The sequence below is a fragment of the Rhinolophus hipposideros genome (assembly GCF_964194185.1).
Source record: "Rhinolophus hipposideros genome assembly, chromosome: 9".
Taxonomy (NCBI): domain Eukaryota; kingdom Metazoa; phylum Chordata; class Mammalia; order Chiroptera; family Rhinolophidae; genus Rhinolophus; species Rhinolophus hipposideros.
The window spans coordinates 10,037,872-10,055,154 of record NC_138055.1 but is presented as its reverse complement, the minus strand read 5'-3'; the positions used below and the strand labels follow the sequence as shown (position 1 = coordinate 10,055,154).

The 17,283-nt window shown below is 51.9% G+C and overlaps 1 protein-coding gene across 1 annotated transcript in view; it reads right to left on the bottom strand.

Annotated features, from left to right (window-relative positions):
* Window positions 1-2,079: 2,079 nt before the first annotated feature.
* CACNG2 (calcium voltage-gated channel auxiliary subunit gamma 2) overlaps window positions 2,080-17,283 on the bottom strand; it is a 105,755-nt gene continuing 90,551 nt past the window's right edge. The window contains exons 2-4 of the mRNA XM_081059076.1: window positions 13,809-13,892; window positions 3,735-3,875; window positions 2,080-2,680 (exon numbers count right to left, since the gene is read on the bottom strand). Coding sequence (XP_080915202.1) covers window positions 2,145-2,680; window positions 3,735-3,875; window positions 13,809-13,892 — 761 coding nt within the window. The 3' untranslated portion in view covers window positions 2,080-2,144. The remainder of the gene's footprint in view (window positions 2,681-3,734; window positions 3,876-13,808; window positions 13,893-17,283) is intronic.

The window sequence follows — 17,283 nt, the reverse complement described above, 5'->3', positions numbered from 1 at the left end:
TGTGTGTGTCTGAACGCTGACTGGTGGTGATCTGGGAATGCTCTCAATGTCTGGGGGCTGGATGGCAGCTATTTTGGTCATCCCTGGCATCTTCGTCTGGGCAGGTGGCAGATCTTAAAAGTCATAGACGCCAAGAATAAGAATGGGCCTTTGGAGCTCATCGGGGTCAATCCACATGCTTACACAGGGAGAAACTGAGGCCCACAGAGGCCACACAGTAAGGGATTCCAGAACTCAAAGCTGGATTCTAGACTGGTGCTCTTTCCATGCATGCAAGCATGGTGTGCGTGTGTGTGGAGGGAGGGAACGCGTGAGCAGAAAGGCCGATATGGAGCTGTAATTGTCCATGGCTTCGGAGGGCATGAGTCCGGCTTTTATGAACCCTGCCTCTGGCTGTGTATGGGGGTAGAAGGGCTTAGATGGCACGTGTATCCCTGTGAGTGATTGTAGTGCTGTGTGTGTGTGTGTGTGTGTGTGTGTGTGTGAGAGTGTGAGAGAGAGAGAGAGAGTGGGGTGTGCGATTTCCTATGTGAAGACTGGATTCTCCACCCTGACTCTCTTCCACGGTAGCAGCACCTTCCAGGTATAAGGAAGAGATCTTTCGTCACAGAAACTCCCTGCAGCTCCCTAGGGCCTTTTCTTCTCTTCCTCCTGCTTTAAGCCCAGCTCTAATCTCTCACAACAGTTTGTTTTTTTTTTTTTAGTGGATTTGTATATTTGTGTTCTGTTTTCTCTTTACAAGTTCCCTGCTAAATTTTAAGTTCCCCACCCCACCCCATTTTTTGTTTTCACAGTTTAAAGCTGGAAAAGAATTAAAAGAAAAATACTATCTGATTTTCTTGCAAGTAAATCCGCTTATTATATATTTACATTTATTTATAGTCTGTGGTTTTTTTATTAAAAAAAAAATCACCACTTGTTTTTCCTTTTTCTTTTGTAAAAAGAAACCTTTTTGCAATGTCATTGTTGGACCTGCTGAGCCCCAAGGGGGCTTCAGCGAGTCCAAGGACCCCCAAAGGGTCAGTGAGCCCCCTTCCCAGGGGGTTGGGGGCCTAAGAGTCTGGGGGTCCACCATCGCCCCAGGGTCATTGGGTGACCCTGAGGTGAGGGGTGAGGAGGGAGAGCTGCTTTATATCCCCCGGGGGGTGGGATCTCCTGCCCCCAAGGACAGGAGCTTGGGGTGGCGTCCCCAAGAAGCTCACCCTGAGGATTCCGGGGTTTCTGGGCATCTCGGCAAGCCACCGGCAGCCATCCCCTCTCCTTCCTTTCCCTCAAGGCCTAGGAAGTCATCACAGTGGGTTAAGGACCATTAAGGACTGGGAACCTGGGGGCTCGAGGAGCCCCAAGTGCACCCCCTCCAGGCACCTTTCGGACGGGAGGGACCAAGAACTCTTGGGTCACCTGGAGGCCTACAGTAGCCCCATCGATACTGGGTGGAGCCGGCTCGCAAGCCAGGAGCTTGCCCAGCGTTCCTGGGGCACCCATCAGAGGCTCCAGGGACCTGGCAGTGACCAAGGCTCACCTGGCCCTGGGCCCTGAGTCTCCACCCCCCACTCAGCCAGGGAGGCAGAGCCCGCTTGGGGTGACAGGGAACAGAAAAGTAACTCTCCCGAGTTCAAAACAAAAGCAAGTAACATAAACCCCTGATCAGTCAATGCAAAGAACATCCCTCTTCCTTTCGGCTCCTTCTCATTTTTTTGCTTTAATGTTATCTTGGTTCCCTTTTATTTTGTCATTTAAATTGGTTTTTATTAAATGTTAAAATAATGGTACATGGGAAATCATGCATTTTCTTTTAGATTTATTTTCTATTTTTAATTTTTTATCCTCTCTTGCTTTTTTTAAAGTTTGTTTTTCCTTCCCTCGTTTATTTTTTTTCACATTTCCTGTTGTTTGGCTTCTTTGTTCCTCTTATATTTTGTTCTTTTTTTTTTTTTTTAATTTACTTATGTTTTTCTTTTTTTTTTTTTCTTTTTCTTTTTTTTTTTTTTTTTTTTTTTGCTTTTGGAAGGATTCTCCCCGGTGGATGATTTGGTTTTCCCCACCCGCCCCCCACCCCCCGGCCCACCCCGCGCGCGGGCCGCACCCCCACTCCGGGCGCTGCCTGGGAGCCGGCAGGCGGCGCTGGCGAGGCCCCCACAGCGTCACACGGGGGTGGTCCGGCGGTTGGCTGTGTTGGAGTGGAGAGAGTCTTTGTTCTCCTTCTGCACACAGTTGTGAACTTGGAGAAAGCTGTTGTCCCTGTCGGAGTTGTAGGTGGCGGTGGGCGTGGTGGCGGCCTTCAGGGGGTCCCTGCTGAGCGTGTACATGGAGATCTCCGTGGACGGCAGGGTGTTGAAGCCCTTGAGGCCCACGGGGGAGGCGTCCCTGGAGTGTGAGGGCTCAGTGGAGCGGGAGCTGGAGCGGCTGCGGCGCTGGTAGCGGTAGCGGTAGCTGGGGATGCGGGTGATGGCGGAGGCCTGGAGGTAGTCCGTGGCGCGGGCCGTGGCCCGCAGCTGTTTGTGCCGGTCGATAAACATGTGCACGGCCAGCACCCCGACCATCTCGGCAATGATGAAGGACAGGGCCCCGAAGTAGAAGGACCAGCCGTACGAGTAACTATTCTTTTTGGAGTCGCTCTTGGAGGGGTCTCCGGCATTGGCAGATATATACACTATGATACCAATGATGTTACTCAGACCTGCGGGGCACAGGGCGGGCGCGGGGGCAGAATCAGAGAGACGGGCGTTAGTTCCCAAGCAGGAGGTCGGGCACTGGGCGGGGTGAAAGGGCAGGGGCAGTTGGAGGGGACGTCCCTGGTCCAGTGGGTGCAGAGGGAAGTTGGCAAGCATCACCTTAATGTTTTATCACCCATTTGAAGAGAACCACAAAGGGAAGAGCTAATGGAAACAGATATGGAAGAGGGGAGAGAAGAGAGAGGCATTCTACAACGTACTGAGTAATAATAATAATAATAGATATTGTTTATTGAGCATGTACCACCTGCCTTCACTGCTGAGTGCTTTTCAAGGGGTTTGCAATTGAGGAAGAAATGGGTCACTGAGATCCCAATGGATCACGCTGCTCAAGGCTGGACAGGGATTTGAAGCTGGGGTAGCAGGGGGTTCGGACTGGCTCCTGGAGCCAGATTGCCCAGATTCAAAGCCTTTCCGGCAAGGTAACCTTAGAGTTTCCAGACCTCTGCAATAGGATAATGATAGGACTTGCTCCTGTACGACCACGGAAAGGCTTAAATGAGTTAATACACGTGAAAACTGTTAGAGTCTGGGACGTGGCAAGTGCTACTTACACATCAGTCATTCTTATTAAATGGCCCACGCTACAGCCCATGTTCTTTTCCTAGCATTGGAAGCAAGTGGGACTTGTCATATAACTGGGCTGAGAAATGTGGTTTTGGGTACCTGCCTGCTTTCACCTGAGAGCAGTGAGGATAGGCCCAGTACCCTGAGAGGGACCTGGGATTTGGGCTGTTTTCTACAAGGTGGGAGGAGGATGGGCCATTAAGCTAAGGAACAGGGTCTGGGATGTTTCTGGAGGACTCCGGGGGGCTCATGTGGGAGCCCCAGGCCTCCCTGCAGCCTTCCCTGCAGTACGTCCTGTCCCAAGGCCTGGAGATTCTTTCCCTCCCTCCCCTCCTCTCTCTGCCAGGTCCTCCCAGCCCCTGGGCACCCGAACCTCGGCCTTGTCCCCACTGGCAGGCTGGGCTCTGGTCGGCACAGCGCTGTGGCCATTACCTGCAGACACAAAGAAGATGCCGGCACTCAGGATGATGTTGTGTCGAGTCTTGTAGAACTCGCTGGCTGCGATGCAGAGTCCACCCATGAAAAGCAGAATCACACTCAGGATCGGGAAGATGCTCGAGGCCCTCACGGCCCCTGCAGAACATGACGGGTCAGGGAGAGAGAGAGAACAGGACTGTGAGATGCAGGATGCAGGAGGGAGGGAAAAGGGTAGCACCCAGGAGTGGGGGTTTTATGGACATAGGACCAGCGTTGAGGTTGCTTAGCAACACTAGGGAGGAGGGAGAGACAGTGAGCCACTGCCCAGCTCACAGTCCTTCAGGGACTCATCTCAGCCTAAAGGACCAAATCCAGGGCCTTGGGAGGCCCACAGGGCCCTCTGTCCATCTCCAGCCTCAACGCTTGTGTTCCCTCTTGACCAGCCACAGCCATCTTCCCACGTCATGTTATTGCACGCTTGTGCCTATGACATTCTGAGCTTTTTCACTACAATGTTTTTCCTGCTCTATTTTACTCTGCAAACTTCTATTCATCCCTCAAAACCCCAACTCAAAGTCCCCTTGTCTGTGAAACCTTCAGTGACTTCCTTAGGCAAAGTTTTCAGCTTCTTCCTCTGATCTTTGGGGTACTTGGGGCACATTGAGAGGCAGTGTGTTATAGTGGTTAGAGACCCACTGGATGTGAATCTGGCTTTAGCATTTATTAGCTATGTAAGTCTGGGTAAATGATCTCATCTCCCTGTGCTTCAATTTCCTCATCTGTAAAATGGGAATGGTAATGGTGCTTGCCTCCAAAGACTGTTGTAAGGATTAAGTAGATTGATTCTGATCGTGTATTTAGCTATGTCTCTGAGTGCATGTGGCAAATATTTGATAAATGACAGTATCCAGGTGAATATACGTGGGGCAAATGCAAGCTGGGGTGAAAGGATGAGGCATTGGTTGGAGACACCTGGGTTACTTGACATTCTTATCACCTTCTCCTCTGTAGGCAGGCACAGGCCTGCCTTCTCTCTAGACCTGCGTGGATGTTCTCTCCCTGCCAGTCATTTCTAAGGTAAGGCGCTGTGTCCCCAGGCTGACCCCCCCCAGGCCACACACACACACACACACACACACACACACACACACACACACACTGGCATGCCCAGACATGCACATCAGAGCTACCTGAATTCTCATCTGTCCCTTTACAGAAAAAGTTTGCCAACACCTGCTTTAGGTATTTGTAATCTCCTTACAGTCAAGGCCTGTGGTTTCATGGGGTTGGTATGAGGTTTAAAACAATTAGAACAGAGCCGAGCTCATAGGAAGAGCTCTGTGAGTATTAGTAGGTATTGTGCAGTTTCATATGCTTATTCATAGGTCAGTAGGTATCTGCTCATCGAATAAATCAGATATTTTCTGCTTCTTGTGATAGATTTTAATAATAAGACCACACCAGCCTCAGTGGGAAGTCAGGACAATTCATGGGGAAGTTGTTGTCTGGACGGAAGGGGGAGGAAAATCAGAACTTTTAAAAAATTGCTATCTTTTACTGTATTCCTTCCAGCATCAGAAACAATACAGATTTTATACTATTTAATCCTTACAATAGCACTTCTCAAACTTTCGTGCACATACAAACCTTATTATGAGGATCTCGTTAAAATGTGCATTCCAATTCAGTAGGTTGGTCCAGGGTGGGGCCTGAGAATCTGCATTTCTGTCAAGCTCCCCCCATGGTACCCGTGATGCCTGTGCTCAGACTGCCCTTTCAGCAGCAGGGCCTTACAACATTCCTGTAAGCTGGATATGACTACTGTTCTTTTCACTTTATAGGGTGGGGAAACTGAGGCTCAGAGACTGTTGCCCAAGGTCACACAGATAGTAAGTGAAAAAGCCAGGATTTGAACTAACTCCAAAATCCCCATTCTGGCTCACAAGCTGGGTGACATTAGGCAAGCTACTTCACCTCTCTGAACTTCAGTTTTCTCATCTGTAAATTGGAGCTAAAAAACACACCCTGAATGGGCTATTCTGGGGATTAAATTATATAACGTTTATGTTAAGTACCCACTCAAGATCTGAGACAGAGTGGGTGCTTAACAAATATGACCTCTCTCCCAGATCTTCAATAAACTCACATCCTTGTGTGACAGGCTGATGTTCACTGAGTGCTTGGTGTGTGCCGGGATTAGTCTAAGCACTGCGCAGATTAGTACTCGTTAGTTCCTACTACAACCCTATGAAGTAAGTACTTTCATGACTCCTGTCATACACAGGTTGAAGCTGAGGCACAGAGAAGTGAAGCCATTTGTCTAAGGTCACCAGCGAGGAAATGGAGGAGCTGGGTTTGTGAACCCATGTAGCCTGACTCTAGGCTCTGTGTGCCTAAGCAGTGCACTCTTCTGCTTTCAGGGGGTGTTCCCGTGGGGGTGGGGATGGTGGGCGGCTGACAGACCCAGGCCCAGTACCCACTCTGCCTCGCTTTCCATGGCACCCGAGTGTGTGCTTTCTCTTCTCTGAGCCCAGGTCTGCTCTCTGCTGGGGCTGGACTAGAAGATCTCTCAGTCCCGTCCGTCTCTGATGGTCCTGTGTCCCCCAAGACCTCCCAGGGCCCATTCAGCCAGGCCAGGCCGCCGTCATCCGTATTTCCTATGCCAGTGGTGGCCTTTAATCCAAATATTCGTCATAATCAGGTACAGAAGGGCGATTTGCTGGGCCTGGTGTTAAGCTCTTTATGCCTGTTATCCCATTTGGGATTTGATCCATTCTAACAGGATAGAATCACCGATGTGCTGGGGTGGGAGGGGCTTCCAAGCTCTCGGGCATCGCTTCCTCTCGCCTCCTTCCACGCTGTGTGGGATAGGGCAACCGGCCACCGTGAAAGGGGATGGGCTGCAACAATTGCATGTGGAAGCACACGTGTGTGGGAGAGTGTGCAAGAGTGTGTGGGGAGAGAGGAGAGAGAAGGAAGAGAGAGAGAGAGAGAGAGAGAGAGAGAGAGAGAGAAGGAAAGAGAAAAAGAAGAGAGGAGAGTGGCAGAGGGGGGCAAAGGAGGGAGGGAGAGAGAGAGTGAGTTGTTGGAGAAGAGAGAAAGACCTCAGAGAGAAGAAGAGGGAAGAGAAGATGATGGATGAGGAGAAGGGAGAGAAGTCCAGAGTGGTGGCTGGGAGCATAGGCTGCAGAAGCAGACTGTCCCATCCTGGCCCTCCCACCTTACCTTTCTCATCTGTGTAATGGGGACACCAACAGTACCTGCCTTTTAGGGTTGTTGTGAAGATGGATGAAGATAATATATAAGGCGTCAGACCTGACACAGACATGGTCAGGTGTCCAGCGCATGTTGGCTATATATAATGACACATGAAAGGAACTTGGAAGCCCAGTGAGCTGCCTTTCAGAGTGCCATTTGTGCATGTGCCGGATGCTTTCCCAGTTCCTGTTGTCTCTGGGGTTGGTGATCAGCTGCAGGAGCTCAGGAGAGAGATGGCCTAAGTGTGTCCCACCCGCCGTGTTGCCCATCCTCCCTGCCTCAGTTGCCTCCTCTGCCGCAGGGAGATGGTCAGACCCCAGCTCACAGGGCTGTGATGGGGAGTCACTAGTGAGCACATGTGAAGCAATCAGAACAGTGCCGGTACCCGAGAAGCCCGGGAAATGTCAGTTCTCCCCATAGCAGTGTACGGTGTTGCTGTGTCTCCTGGGCCTGTGCTGACCTCGGCTGGTGTTTGTTAAGTGCAGCTTGTGACTCATGACTAGGTCATCGTGGCTGCAACCGGCAGGTAAACAAACGAGCCAGGACAGAATAGAAACTGTCGGCATGTGCAGTGTGCGCGCAGGGCAAGCACTGTTTTGTGAAACGTCCCAGGTCTCCTACCCAGGAAGGACCTTCCTGACCAGCCTACTGAAAACCGAAGCCCTCTCTGCCTTCCCTGCTAAGTCTCTCTCCTTTGCGTTTTTCGCTGTGTGACATACGCAGCAACAATGGCTAATGCCAACCAAGTGCTGACTACGCGCAGCCTAATACTGACTCACTTCAGCCTCATTACAACCCTGGGAAGGTACCAATGACCATTGTCCCCAGGGCGAGGAATCCGAGGCCCAGGGAGCGGCAGAGCTGGATTTGAATCCAGGCAGTGTGTGCGAAAGCCTGCTGTTACGTTCTCCTGCCTCCTATGGTGCCCAAGTTCAGTAAATTGACCCCCGAATAACCCTCATGCTGGTCCTCCCTGCCTTGGCTGCTTTCCACCTCCCCTCCCTTCCAGGTGTCCATTCCTGGTCTGTAGCTGCCCTGGGAACGTTCCTCCTGTTTGGGTGGCCAGTGACTCTCCGGGAAGGTGTCAACTCCTAGTCCACGTGTCTCATGGTGGCGGTGGGGGAGTGGGGGACAGGCCCTACCCAGGGCCCTCCCTCCTTCCACTTTTGTTTACATCTGGCTCTGGAAAAGAGTGATTGACATGCTAAGGCCGTGTCACTGCTGCTCTGGTGTGTGTGTGTGTGTGTGTGTGTGTGTGTGTGTGTGTGTGTGTGAACACACATGCACCTGTGTGTGTGCATGTGCACGTGTGACCTCTGGGTACCAGCCCTCCCCTCGCCCCTGATGGAGTGTGTCAGGGCAGGGCAGTAGCTGACCCTGGGCCCGTCACCCCCAGCCTCACGCTCTGACTGTGGAGTGAGTGGGGAAGCCCCACCTCCCCCTGCAGCCCGGGGCTACTGATGGCTGCAGTTCTGTGGATTTTGGGGTCTAGCACACTGTAAGTGCTTGATACATGACTGTGGAAGGGAACGGCTTTCGTCTGATTTCCTTCCCCTGCTCTAAAGTACGTTGGGATACCTGGGAAATACCAGCTCCCATCTCCTGGACATCACCCCCCCCCCCCCCCCCCCCCCGCGCACACAGAGACCCACATGCACACAAGCAGACATGTGCAAACACACGGGCGAGTATACATTCAGACAGACACTCAGAGATATGGATACGCAGGCGCTGAAAGACACCGAACACAGCACGGACTTGCCCTCGTACAGAAAGACAGACAGGCAGGTACACTGATAGTCCCCTGAAGTCACCCCAGCGTCACCACCGCCTTTGTTCTTTACCACGCTCCTCAAGCTTTGGTAAGGAGCAGTAAGGACAGGGAGGCAGCAGATACATCCGACGGCCCCACAGAGCCGGTGGGAAATACAGTTCCGGTCGTCAGTGGTTCCTGGGTAAGCCTGAGGGTGAGGGCCACTCTAGCCCAGCTTCACGGGCCCACATGTGGGGAGATCCAGGGTGACGACCAGGGCCTATTAGAGCTGCTCATCCCTGTCCCTAGGGAGCTCCTGGACTCGTTCAGGAGAAGCTGTGGAAATCCTTAAATATTCCTAGGGATTGGGGAGTAAGAGCATGTATCCATCCATCCGTCATCCATCCATCCATCCCTCCCTCCCTCCCTCCCTCCCATCAGATGTTAACTGGGCGCCTGCCTTCTGCCAGGCCCTCTAAGAGGTGCTGGACGGGCTGGAAGCTTGGCCTACTGGCTTGAGAGCAAGTGAGCCCCACCTTCTTTGTCACCCAGGAGGTGAGCTCTGCGCTTCTGCGCATCCAAGCCCATCGGGCATTCTCTCTCCTTCTCCCTGTTCTAGATCCTCAGTCTAGCTGCTGTATCAAGGATGGCAGCAGTCAGCCAGGCCACGCACTGCCTTCCCTCCGCAGCCTCCTTTCCTGGGGCCTCCTCATCTCCCTGGGCTCTAAACCGTTAGTCCTTTCATTAGAGCACAGATTTGGTCTGTTTGGTTCACGCTTCAATCTTCAGCCCCTAGAACACTGCTTGGCACATAGTACAGGCCCTATAAATATGTGTTGAAGGAATAAATAGATGCATGTGAATTACCCGGGGTGGGGGTGGGTGGGAAGATATACATATATATATATATATATATATATATATATATATATATATATATATAATCTCCATATATATAATCCCCATATATATATAGCCAAAAAATGTATATGCATTTTAAGAAAAGAAAAAACTGTATTAAAATTATAATACTCAATATATACCGATAACAAAAGATGAATACAAGTCACGTTTGACTTCTGCAGTTACAAGAGGTGCTCAGAGTGGTTCCCATCAGCGTCCAGATACTTCTGATTATGGTGAACTACTGCTTGAGCAATGCTGACCAAAGTGTTCATTTATATACGTTTTTCTGGCACCCTGAACAAAAGTGGAGGAAGAGGGGAGGCCTGGGGCAGGAGCAAGGAAAAGTGGGTGTTTCAGACCTTTGACTAACTAACTATACCTCCTTTGTTCTCACAATGCTACTATTTGGTAAGCGATCTTCATTCTTACAGAGGGGGAGACTCGGTTCTAAGAGGCGAAGGCACGAGGCAGATCGGGCGCTGAGCTGTCACGTGAACTCAGGTCTGCTGGATGCCAGAAAGGACCCACACTCCCTGGGCAGCTCAGATCTCTTCCTGCCTCCTGAGTACTAAGGGCCCCAAAGACCCAAGGAGAAGACACTCCGAGGGTTCCTCGGCAGCCGTGGCCCTGCCTGGCAAGGCCTGTGTGAACCCTTACACACGTTCAGGCCTCTGTCCATCCCAGAAGTGTGTGGCCTTGTGCCAGGCTCTGTGCTGGGCACTGGGGAGTCAGAGTTGGTTCAGAATAGACCCTACCCTTATGGCGAGCAGAGTCTGGTGGACTGTTCTCCCTGACCGTGGTCTTTCTGGAGCCCCCCGGCCCCACCAGCCGTCCCCCCTCCCGAGTCTGAGGCAGACTGAGTGTGAACAGTCAGAGCCAGAGATGCTTGGGCCGGGCACACAGGGTTCTGGTGTCTCCTTGCTGAACCCCTTTCTACCTTCCTGGACCCCCCATCCCTGAGACCCTGCCCCTCCTCACCATCCCTGGGAACCCAGCAGTCTCCTGTCCCACTGCCTCACTGCCCAGTCACCTGGCCACCCCTGTCAGCTCTGCCTCCAAGACAGCAGCATGTCACCCTCACTCGCATAGGTACACCCGATCCCGCCACCATCGCCTCTCCCTGGGACGACTGCAGCAGCCCCACCGCCTCCCTGCCTTCAGTTATCCTTTTAGGATCCCCCGCCTCCCCTACAGCAGCCAGAATTGACCTTCCAAATCAGTGTCCCTGCTCACGGTTCCCATCACACTTGGAATGAGTTCTGCTTTCTTCCCAGCAGGACAGGCTCCTCTGCTGTCTCTCCAGCCTCCTCTGCCGTCTCTCCAGCCTCATGCTGGAGGACGCCCTCCATTCATGCACTGGGATCTGATCCGCAAACATACAGCCTGTTCCTGCCTTCATAAGGTCTTCGCTCTCGCCATTCCCATCAGGTCCCTGCTTCCCCTAATTCCCTTTCTTCCTTTAGAGAAGCTGTCCTGACCGCCTGTCTAGGGAACACCCCTCCCCGCCCTCTGCTCGCGCCCACCCTCTCCACTCTTCACCTCTTCACAGCAGTCTGAAACTATCCAGGGAATGTTTGTGTGCTTGCTTGTTGCTTGTTTCCTCCACTGGGATGTAACCTTCACAAGGGCCCCAACTTTCTTTGGATCCCCCATACCGACAACAGTACGTTGCACATAGCGAGTGCTTAGTGAGCGTCTCATAAGTAAGTGAACGAACGAATGAATGAATGTTTCTAGAGTCCAAGTCTCAGCTTTGGTGCCACCTTCTAGAGAAGGTGGGGGGGCCACCTTCTCGAATGACCTCCTCCAGTCTGGGTTAGGGACCAGGCTCCCTTGTACCTCACACTTCCTTCTATCGTGCCTGTGTCATGGCACACTCCTTCTGTTCAAAGGTCTCTCTCTTCAGACAGCCAGCCTCAGGGACAGCCTCCCCTGCGGCAGCAGCACCAAGCAGGTACATTTAATAGACCTGAACTGGGAGGGGACACAGGCTCCACCCACTTCCCTGCAGCTCTGGCCAATCGTCTGGGCCCTAGTTCTGCCCACCTGCAAGCCCCGCCCACCTAACTGGGGCAGAGGGTCCTTCCAGAAGAATGATCCTTGTCTTCTAGCTTCTCTAGCTGACCAGGTTGAAGCTTAATAGAGAATGGTAGTAACTCACACCTTCCAGCTTAAAAAAATTGCTTTTATTGTCTAGCCCGAGATTAGCATATCGGGTCAGCAAACTATGCCAAATGTGGCCTGCTGCCTGTTTTTGTAAATAAGTTTCTTTGGAGCACAGTCACACTCATTTGCTTCCATACTGTCTATGCTGCTTTTGCGCTACAAGGTCAGAGCTGGGCAGTCGGGATAGAGACTGTATGGCCTCAAGGCCGAAAACTTTTACTATCCGTCTCTTTACAGAAATGTGCTGACTCCTATTCTAGATGCTCAAAATAATTGTTGGATTAAGTCAACTCAGATCAGCCCCTCGGATCCTGCCCTGCTTCCGTAATCTTCGTTCTAGTCTTCTGTCAGGGACACCAACGTGAACCTGACACTCTCAGCTCTTCTCTCTAAGAACGAGGGAGTGGAGGCCTAGAGTGGGTAGGAATCGCCACTGAAGAGTCCTGTATTCCTCCTGTGTTTAACAAACAGCATCGATTGAGCATCTACTATATCCCAGGAGCTCTTCTAAGCACAGTAAAGGATGAGACAGTTCTTGTGCCTGGCGCTGGCATGTAGCTGAGAAATGATGACACCCTCACTGTGCTCCAACGGCGTGGCGCTGGGCATGGGGCTCAGCTTGGCTCCCCCACTGCTCGCCATGCAGGCCGCATCTCTGCCGGGCTGTGTCCCACGACCAGCTGTTTCTCTGAGTGTCCTCCCCACTGGGCTGAGTGCCATGTGGTCTCCCTGCGTCTCATTCATTCACCTGGACCTCCTCAGCTCTAAGCAGAGGGTCTCGATACAGAAGGTGCTCGATCTGCCTTTATGTCACTGCCAAGCTCCTTCGAGAGCCCCAGACATGGTATCAGGGAACCAAACAGCCCTTTAGGAATTCCATTAAGAGCAGCGCCTTGCAGGAATTCAAAAAAGGAAATGATGAGCACTGTAAGATATTTTTCCCCCCTTTAAAAAGAAATCTATAAATTGCATCGTGTTCCCTTCCTTTCTCTTCCCAGCTGCCTGGCTGACTTCATGTTCCATGGGCTTTTCAATGAAACCCAGATTCCAGGCTGACTTGAAATGGGGTTTGATGTGAGGGGTAATTATTGAAAGAGGTGGGGGTGATCCATACAATAAATACCTCCTACATTTTCCGTAAAAGTGATCTGAGAGGAGAATGCTGACCATTCTGCTGTGGGGGAGGGGCGGGGCAGAAGTGGGGGTGCTCCCGGGAGGAGAGCAGACCTCCTTAGGAAGAGCCAGCCAGAGGACCACTTCTGCACGGGGCGACTTTGCCGTCCCGGGTGTCAAGGACCCTCGGCTCTTCTCTCGGAAATGCTTTCCTCAGGGAACATTTCAACTTGTTAGTTTTTGCCGATTCTTGAGAAATTTTCTTTGGGACTCAAAATGCTTTCTCTTGATAATATGTCTCAGGTGGATTTAAGATTGCAGCTATTACATCAGGATTTACCTTTGACTTGACTTGTGGGAGAAGGAAAATATCTCATGTATTGTTTCAGTAGACGTTCTAATCTGGCACTGCCTGACAAGTTTCTTCATTCAGTTATTCAGGAAATATTTACTGTGTGCATATTATGTGCAGGTCACTGGGCTGATTATAATGGTGAACAAGCTAGGAAGAGTCCCTGGCCTGGCAGCGTTGGTGGGACTGTGATGGAGATGGTTGCTTAAATGGACAAGGACCCCACAGCATAATAAAGGTGCTGTGCTCTGGGAATCTGTTCGGGGGCATGGAGGACTTCCTGGAGGAGGTGATGTTTCAGCTGAGACCTGGAGGATGAGTAGGAGTTTGCCAGACAAAGAAGGGAGGGAAAGGTGTTGCAGGCAGAGAGAAGAGCACGTATGAAGGTTTGGCCTCTGGACAGGAGTCATGGAGGGAGACTCAGCATTTTCCTGCCTTCTGCTGAGACAGGGATCTCTAGATAGCCCTGGTTCTTGGTGCTCTGAAAGTTGGAGGGCAGGACCCAGTACGAGGAAGGAGATAAAAAATTGCATGCACTCACGGAGGAAATATTCTGCTGTGTCAGCTTCGTAATCTGCATCCTCTGGGAAGTGATCGATTTGCTTGCAGAGACCTTTGAAGTTTCCTGGAAAACAGGGGAGAAAGGCCACATGAGACATCATTGTTCCCAGGGGCTCAGGGCTCACTGGTGTCTTCCTGACTTCTCACTGTTCTGAAGCTGGCACAGCCCTCTCCCTTGCCCCTGAAGGAAGGTATCGCTTTGTCTGTTTGGACATCCCCTTGGTGAATGAACCGCCCACCCCCCAGCCCGCTGCGTGGTATTGCGTGGTATTGCGGAGAGGATCTAAGGCCTAAGACTTCAAAACCGGCCTTCTGTCCCAGCACCAAGGCTTCTGAGGATTAGCTGAAGCTTGGCGGGTGGTGGAGGTTTGATTTGGGGACTGAGGAGGCCAATGAACCGTGTGGGAGCATCTGCCTCTGTGCCCCCGCTTGGCTGGGAGTCACCTCCCGTTTTACATGAGAGAAAGCAGATGACTTTCCAAAGAAGGCAGACCGCAGACTGATGCTGACATTCGTACAGCACTTGAGTTGAGCTTGCAAAGCACCTTCCCATCTGCAGTGGCATGGAATTCACCGCACCCAGCCCCCAACAGCTCTGGGGGGTGAGCCCCCACTGGGGCCTGGGCCCTCTGCCAGGCTTTTGAACTAGGACCCATGTTGCCTCTACCACAGGTTTGTAAGGGGATATTATCATCCCCATTTTTCAGATGAAGATACTGACGCTCCAGGGAGGTAAATGACTGACGAAGCACTTGCGCCTAGGAAATGATGGACTCGGGGCTTTTGACTCTAAATACTTGCCTGGGGAGAAGGTGAGAGATGCTTCAGTGAATACCCCAGCCCAGGGCCACAGCCGGCCCTCACCAACGGCCAGTGAATGAGTGAACCATGCAATGCAATCTTCATAAAGACAGATGTGCAGAAGAGAATTTACAATCATGTCCACTGCAGGATAGCAGGGACTTTTGTCTGTGTCACCATCGTGTCCCCAGCGCCAGCACAGGTACGACAAATGTTGGCTCACTGTCTCTGAGTGAATGAATAATTGGAGCTGTGCTGGGAGATACGGCGCAGGGGGTGAGAGGCAGGTTTGAGAGCCGGACCTCTTGTGTCCAGCTCAGCCTCGCTGAGATGCCTCAGTTTCCTCCTCTGACAGTGTCCAGCACGGGGATTCTGCCTTTGCCGAATGTCACGGGGGTTCAATGAGTTGACACGTAGAAAGTGCTCAGAACAGTACCTGGCACATGGATGGGCATGCTCGGGGGCATTGCTGTGAGAGAAGTGGACTTTGACTCTATTCCACCAGTGACAGTGGGAATTTTCTGTGACAGTAGCTAACGTAACCTAATTAATACAGTCCTCAATACGTGTTAGCCATTTATTTTCCTATAGCGTCCTGAGCCTCCGTGTCCCATAAAGTAGGTTTTAGTATGTACTCCAGATAAAACTCAGGAATTGTAAGGCATTATCATGTAGATATATTACATACACCTACATGTGTAAGATACAAGTGTACTTACATAAAGATAAGTATTTGAGGTGTTTCTAAGCGATTGTTATATGCTACGTTGCAGAGAAGATGGTTGACCCCCCCGCCCCGTCCCCACTCACTGTCTCTGTACCAAATTCACCTCTCTTGATTTCTGCAAGCTGATTCCCCAGAGCATACTGGGACTTCTGGTAACTCCACGGATGCTCTGTGGGGTCCCAAGAGCCCAGCGTTGCACCAAAATGTTCCCATGGGGCAGGTCTCTTCTGTGGGTGTTCCGGGCAATCCCTCTTCTTGCGCATCACCCCCACCTGGTTGTCTTCCTGCTTCCCTGTCATCCCGAGCACATCTCCCCTCTGCCCTCATGCATCTTGGTCCAGTAAGAGGAGGCCTCAAACCTTCCCCTAGTAGCTTATCCCCTTTCCAACCACACACCCCTCTCTCCTGAGAAGGGCCTTCATACCGGCTGCTAAGAGGATATAATACCCTCCCTGTTGTTCAAGTTACAAATCAGTATGTTTGACAACCACTTTGCAAAGCACTTTCATTTTCTCTCAGTTCAATCGAACAAATATTCCATCAGCGCCAACTTGGTGCCAGGCATCTTTATGAGGAATCCTGCAGGAAGTGAGGTGTGGAGAGTGGTCCCCATGTGCCCCAGGGCTCCTCACAGATCGGGGCCCGTGCTCAACCCCAACCCGGGCTCGCAGGTGGCGTCACCACACTGCCCTTCTAGGGGCCTTGCACCCTTGCAGCCTGGCTGCCCCTCCGTACAAGCCTTCGTCTCAGCCATCCTTGGACTGACTGTTGGTTCCTAGCACGGTGTGTGGCACAGAGAGGCTGTGTGAAATAGTCAGCTGCCCAGACTCTCCTGTGAGGTCCAGACTTGGGTATTCAACATGCCTGGTGGATGTTTCACCGTACATTCAGCAGGTCCAAACCTACTCGTGATCTTGCCCTCAAGCCTGGTCTTCTGGACACACCACCTAGCTCAGCGAATGCCTCTCCACCACTCCCCGGGGCACCACTCCCCAGACATCTTTGCCCACATCTCCTCCTCACTGCAGCTTCCGTCCGTCATGACGTCCTGCTGTATTAGCGCCTCAGTATCTCTCCAACGCATCGATTTCTCTCCATTGAGAGCATCTCCCCCCACCAGGGCCCCATCCTTGCTTCCCTGGAGGACCGCAGGAGCTCCCACGGGTCATCTTATACCCTTTCTTATCCTTGTCTATAGAATTATCATAGTGATCTTTGAAAAATGCAAATCTGGTCAAGCCGCCTCCAGCTTAGAACACTCAACAGCTTCCCAGTGCTTGGAGGGCAAAGCTCAGCACCTTTAACAGGGCCTGACCCTCACCTCTGCCTGGTCTCACCTCCCACCCAGCCTCTCTGTGCACTTGCCATCTCGGCCTCCTGCCTGCATGCTCCTTCCTACCTACCACAGGATCTTTGCACATGCTGGCCTGGCTGTCTGAGCCCCCAGCACACCCTTTGTTGTCTCCTCCCTCTGCCTCCCTGCACTGTGCTTGTGGGTGTCTACTACTGTGCCGGCTGTTCTGGGTGGGGGGAGATGGAAGTCATGAGCTTTGCTGGTGGGAATGTTCCAGTAGACAGGGAAGAATTGATGACCCAGAGAGAGGAGGGAGCAAGGCAGTTGCACTGTGAGAGGGGAGGAGATCCAGTACACAAATCTGAGGGTGGCCTTCGGTGGGGCGGATGGGGCTTCCACTGCACCAGGAGGGAAGGAGACATGAGGGGTGGAGGGGCAGGGCTGAGTAGACATGGCGGGAGCTTGTGACACTTCTCTTCTGGTTGCTTCTGTTTCCTTGATGAAATGGGAGGCAGGATCATCAACTGAGAATGAGGAAGGGGAGGCAGGGTTGGAGATTTGAAGGAGTAAGGGAGTCAGATTTTTCTCCACGAGAGTGGGGAGAGGATGGACCAGGCTCAAGACGTGGTGTAT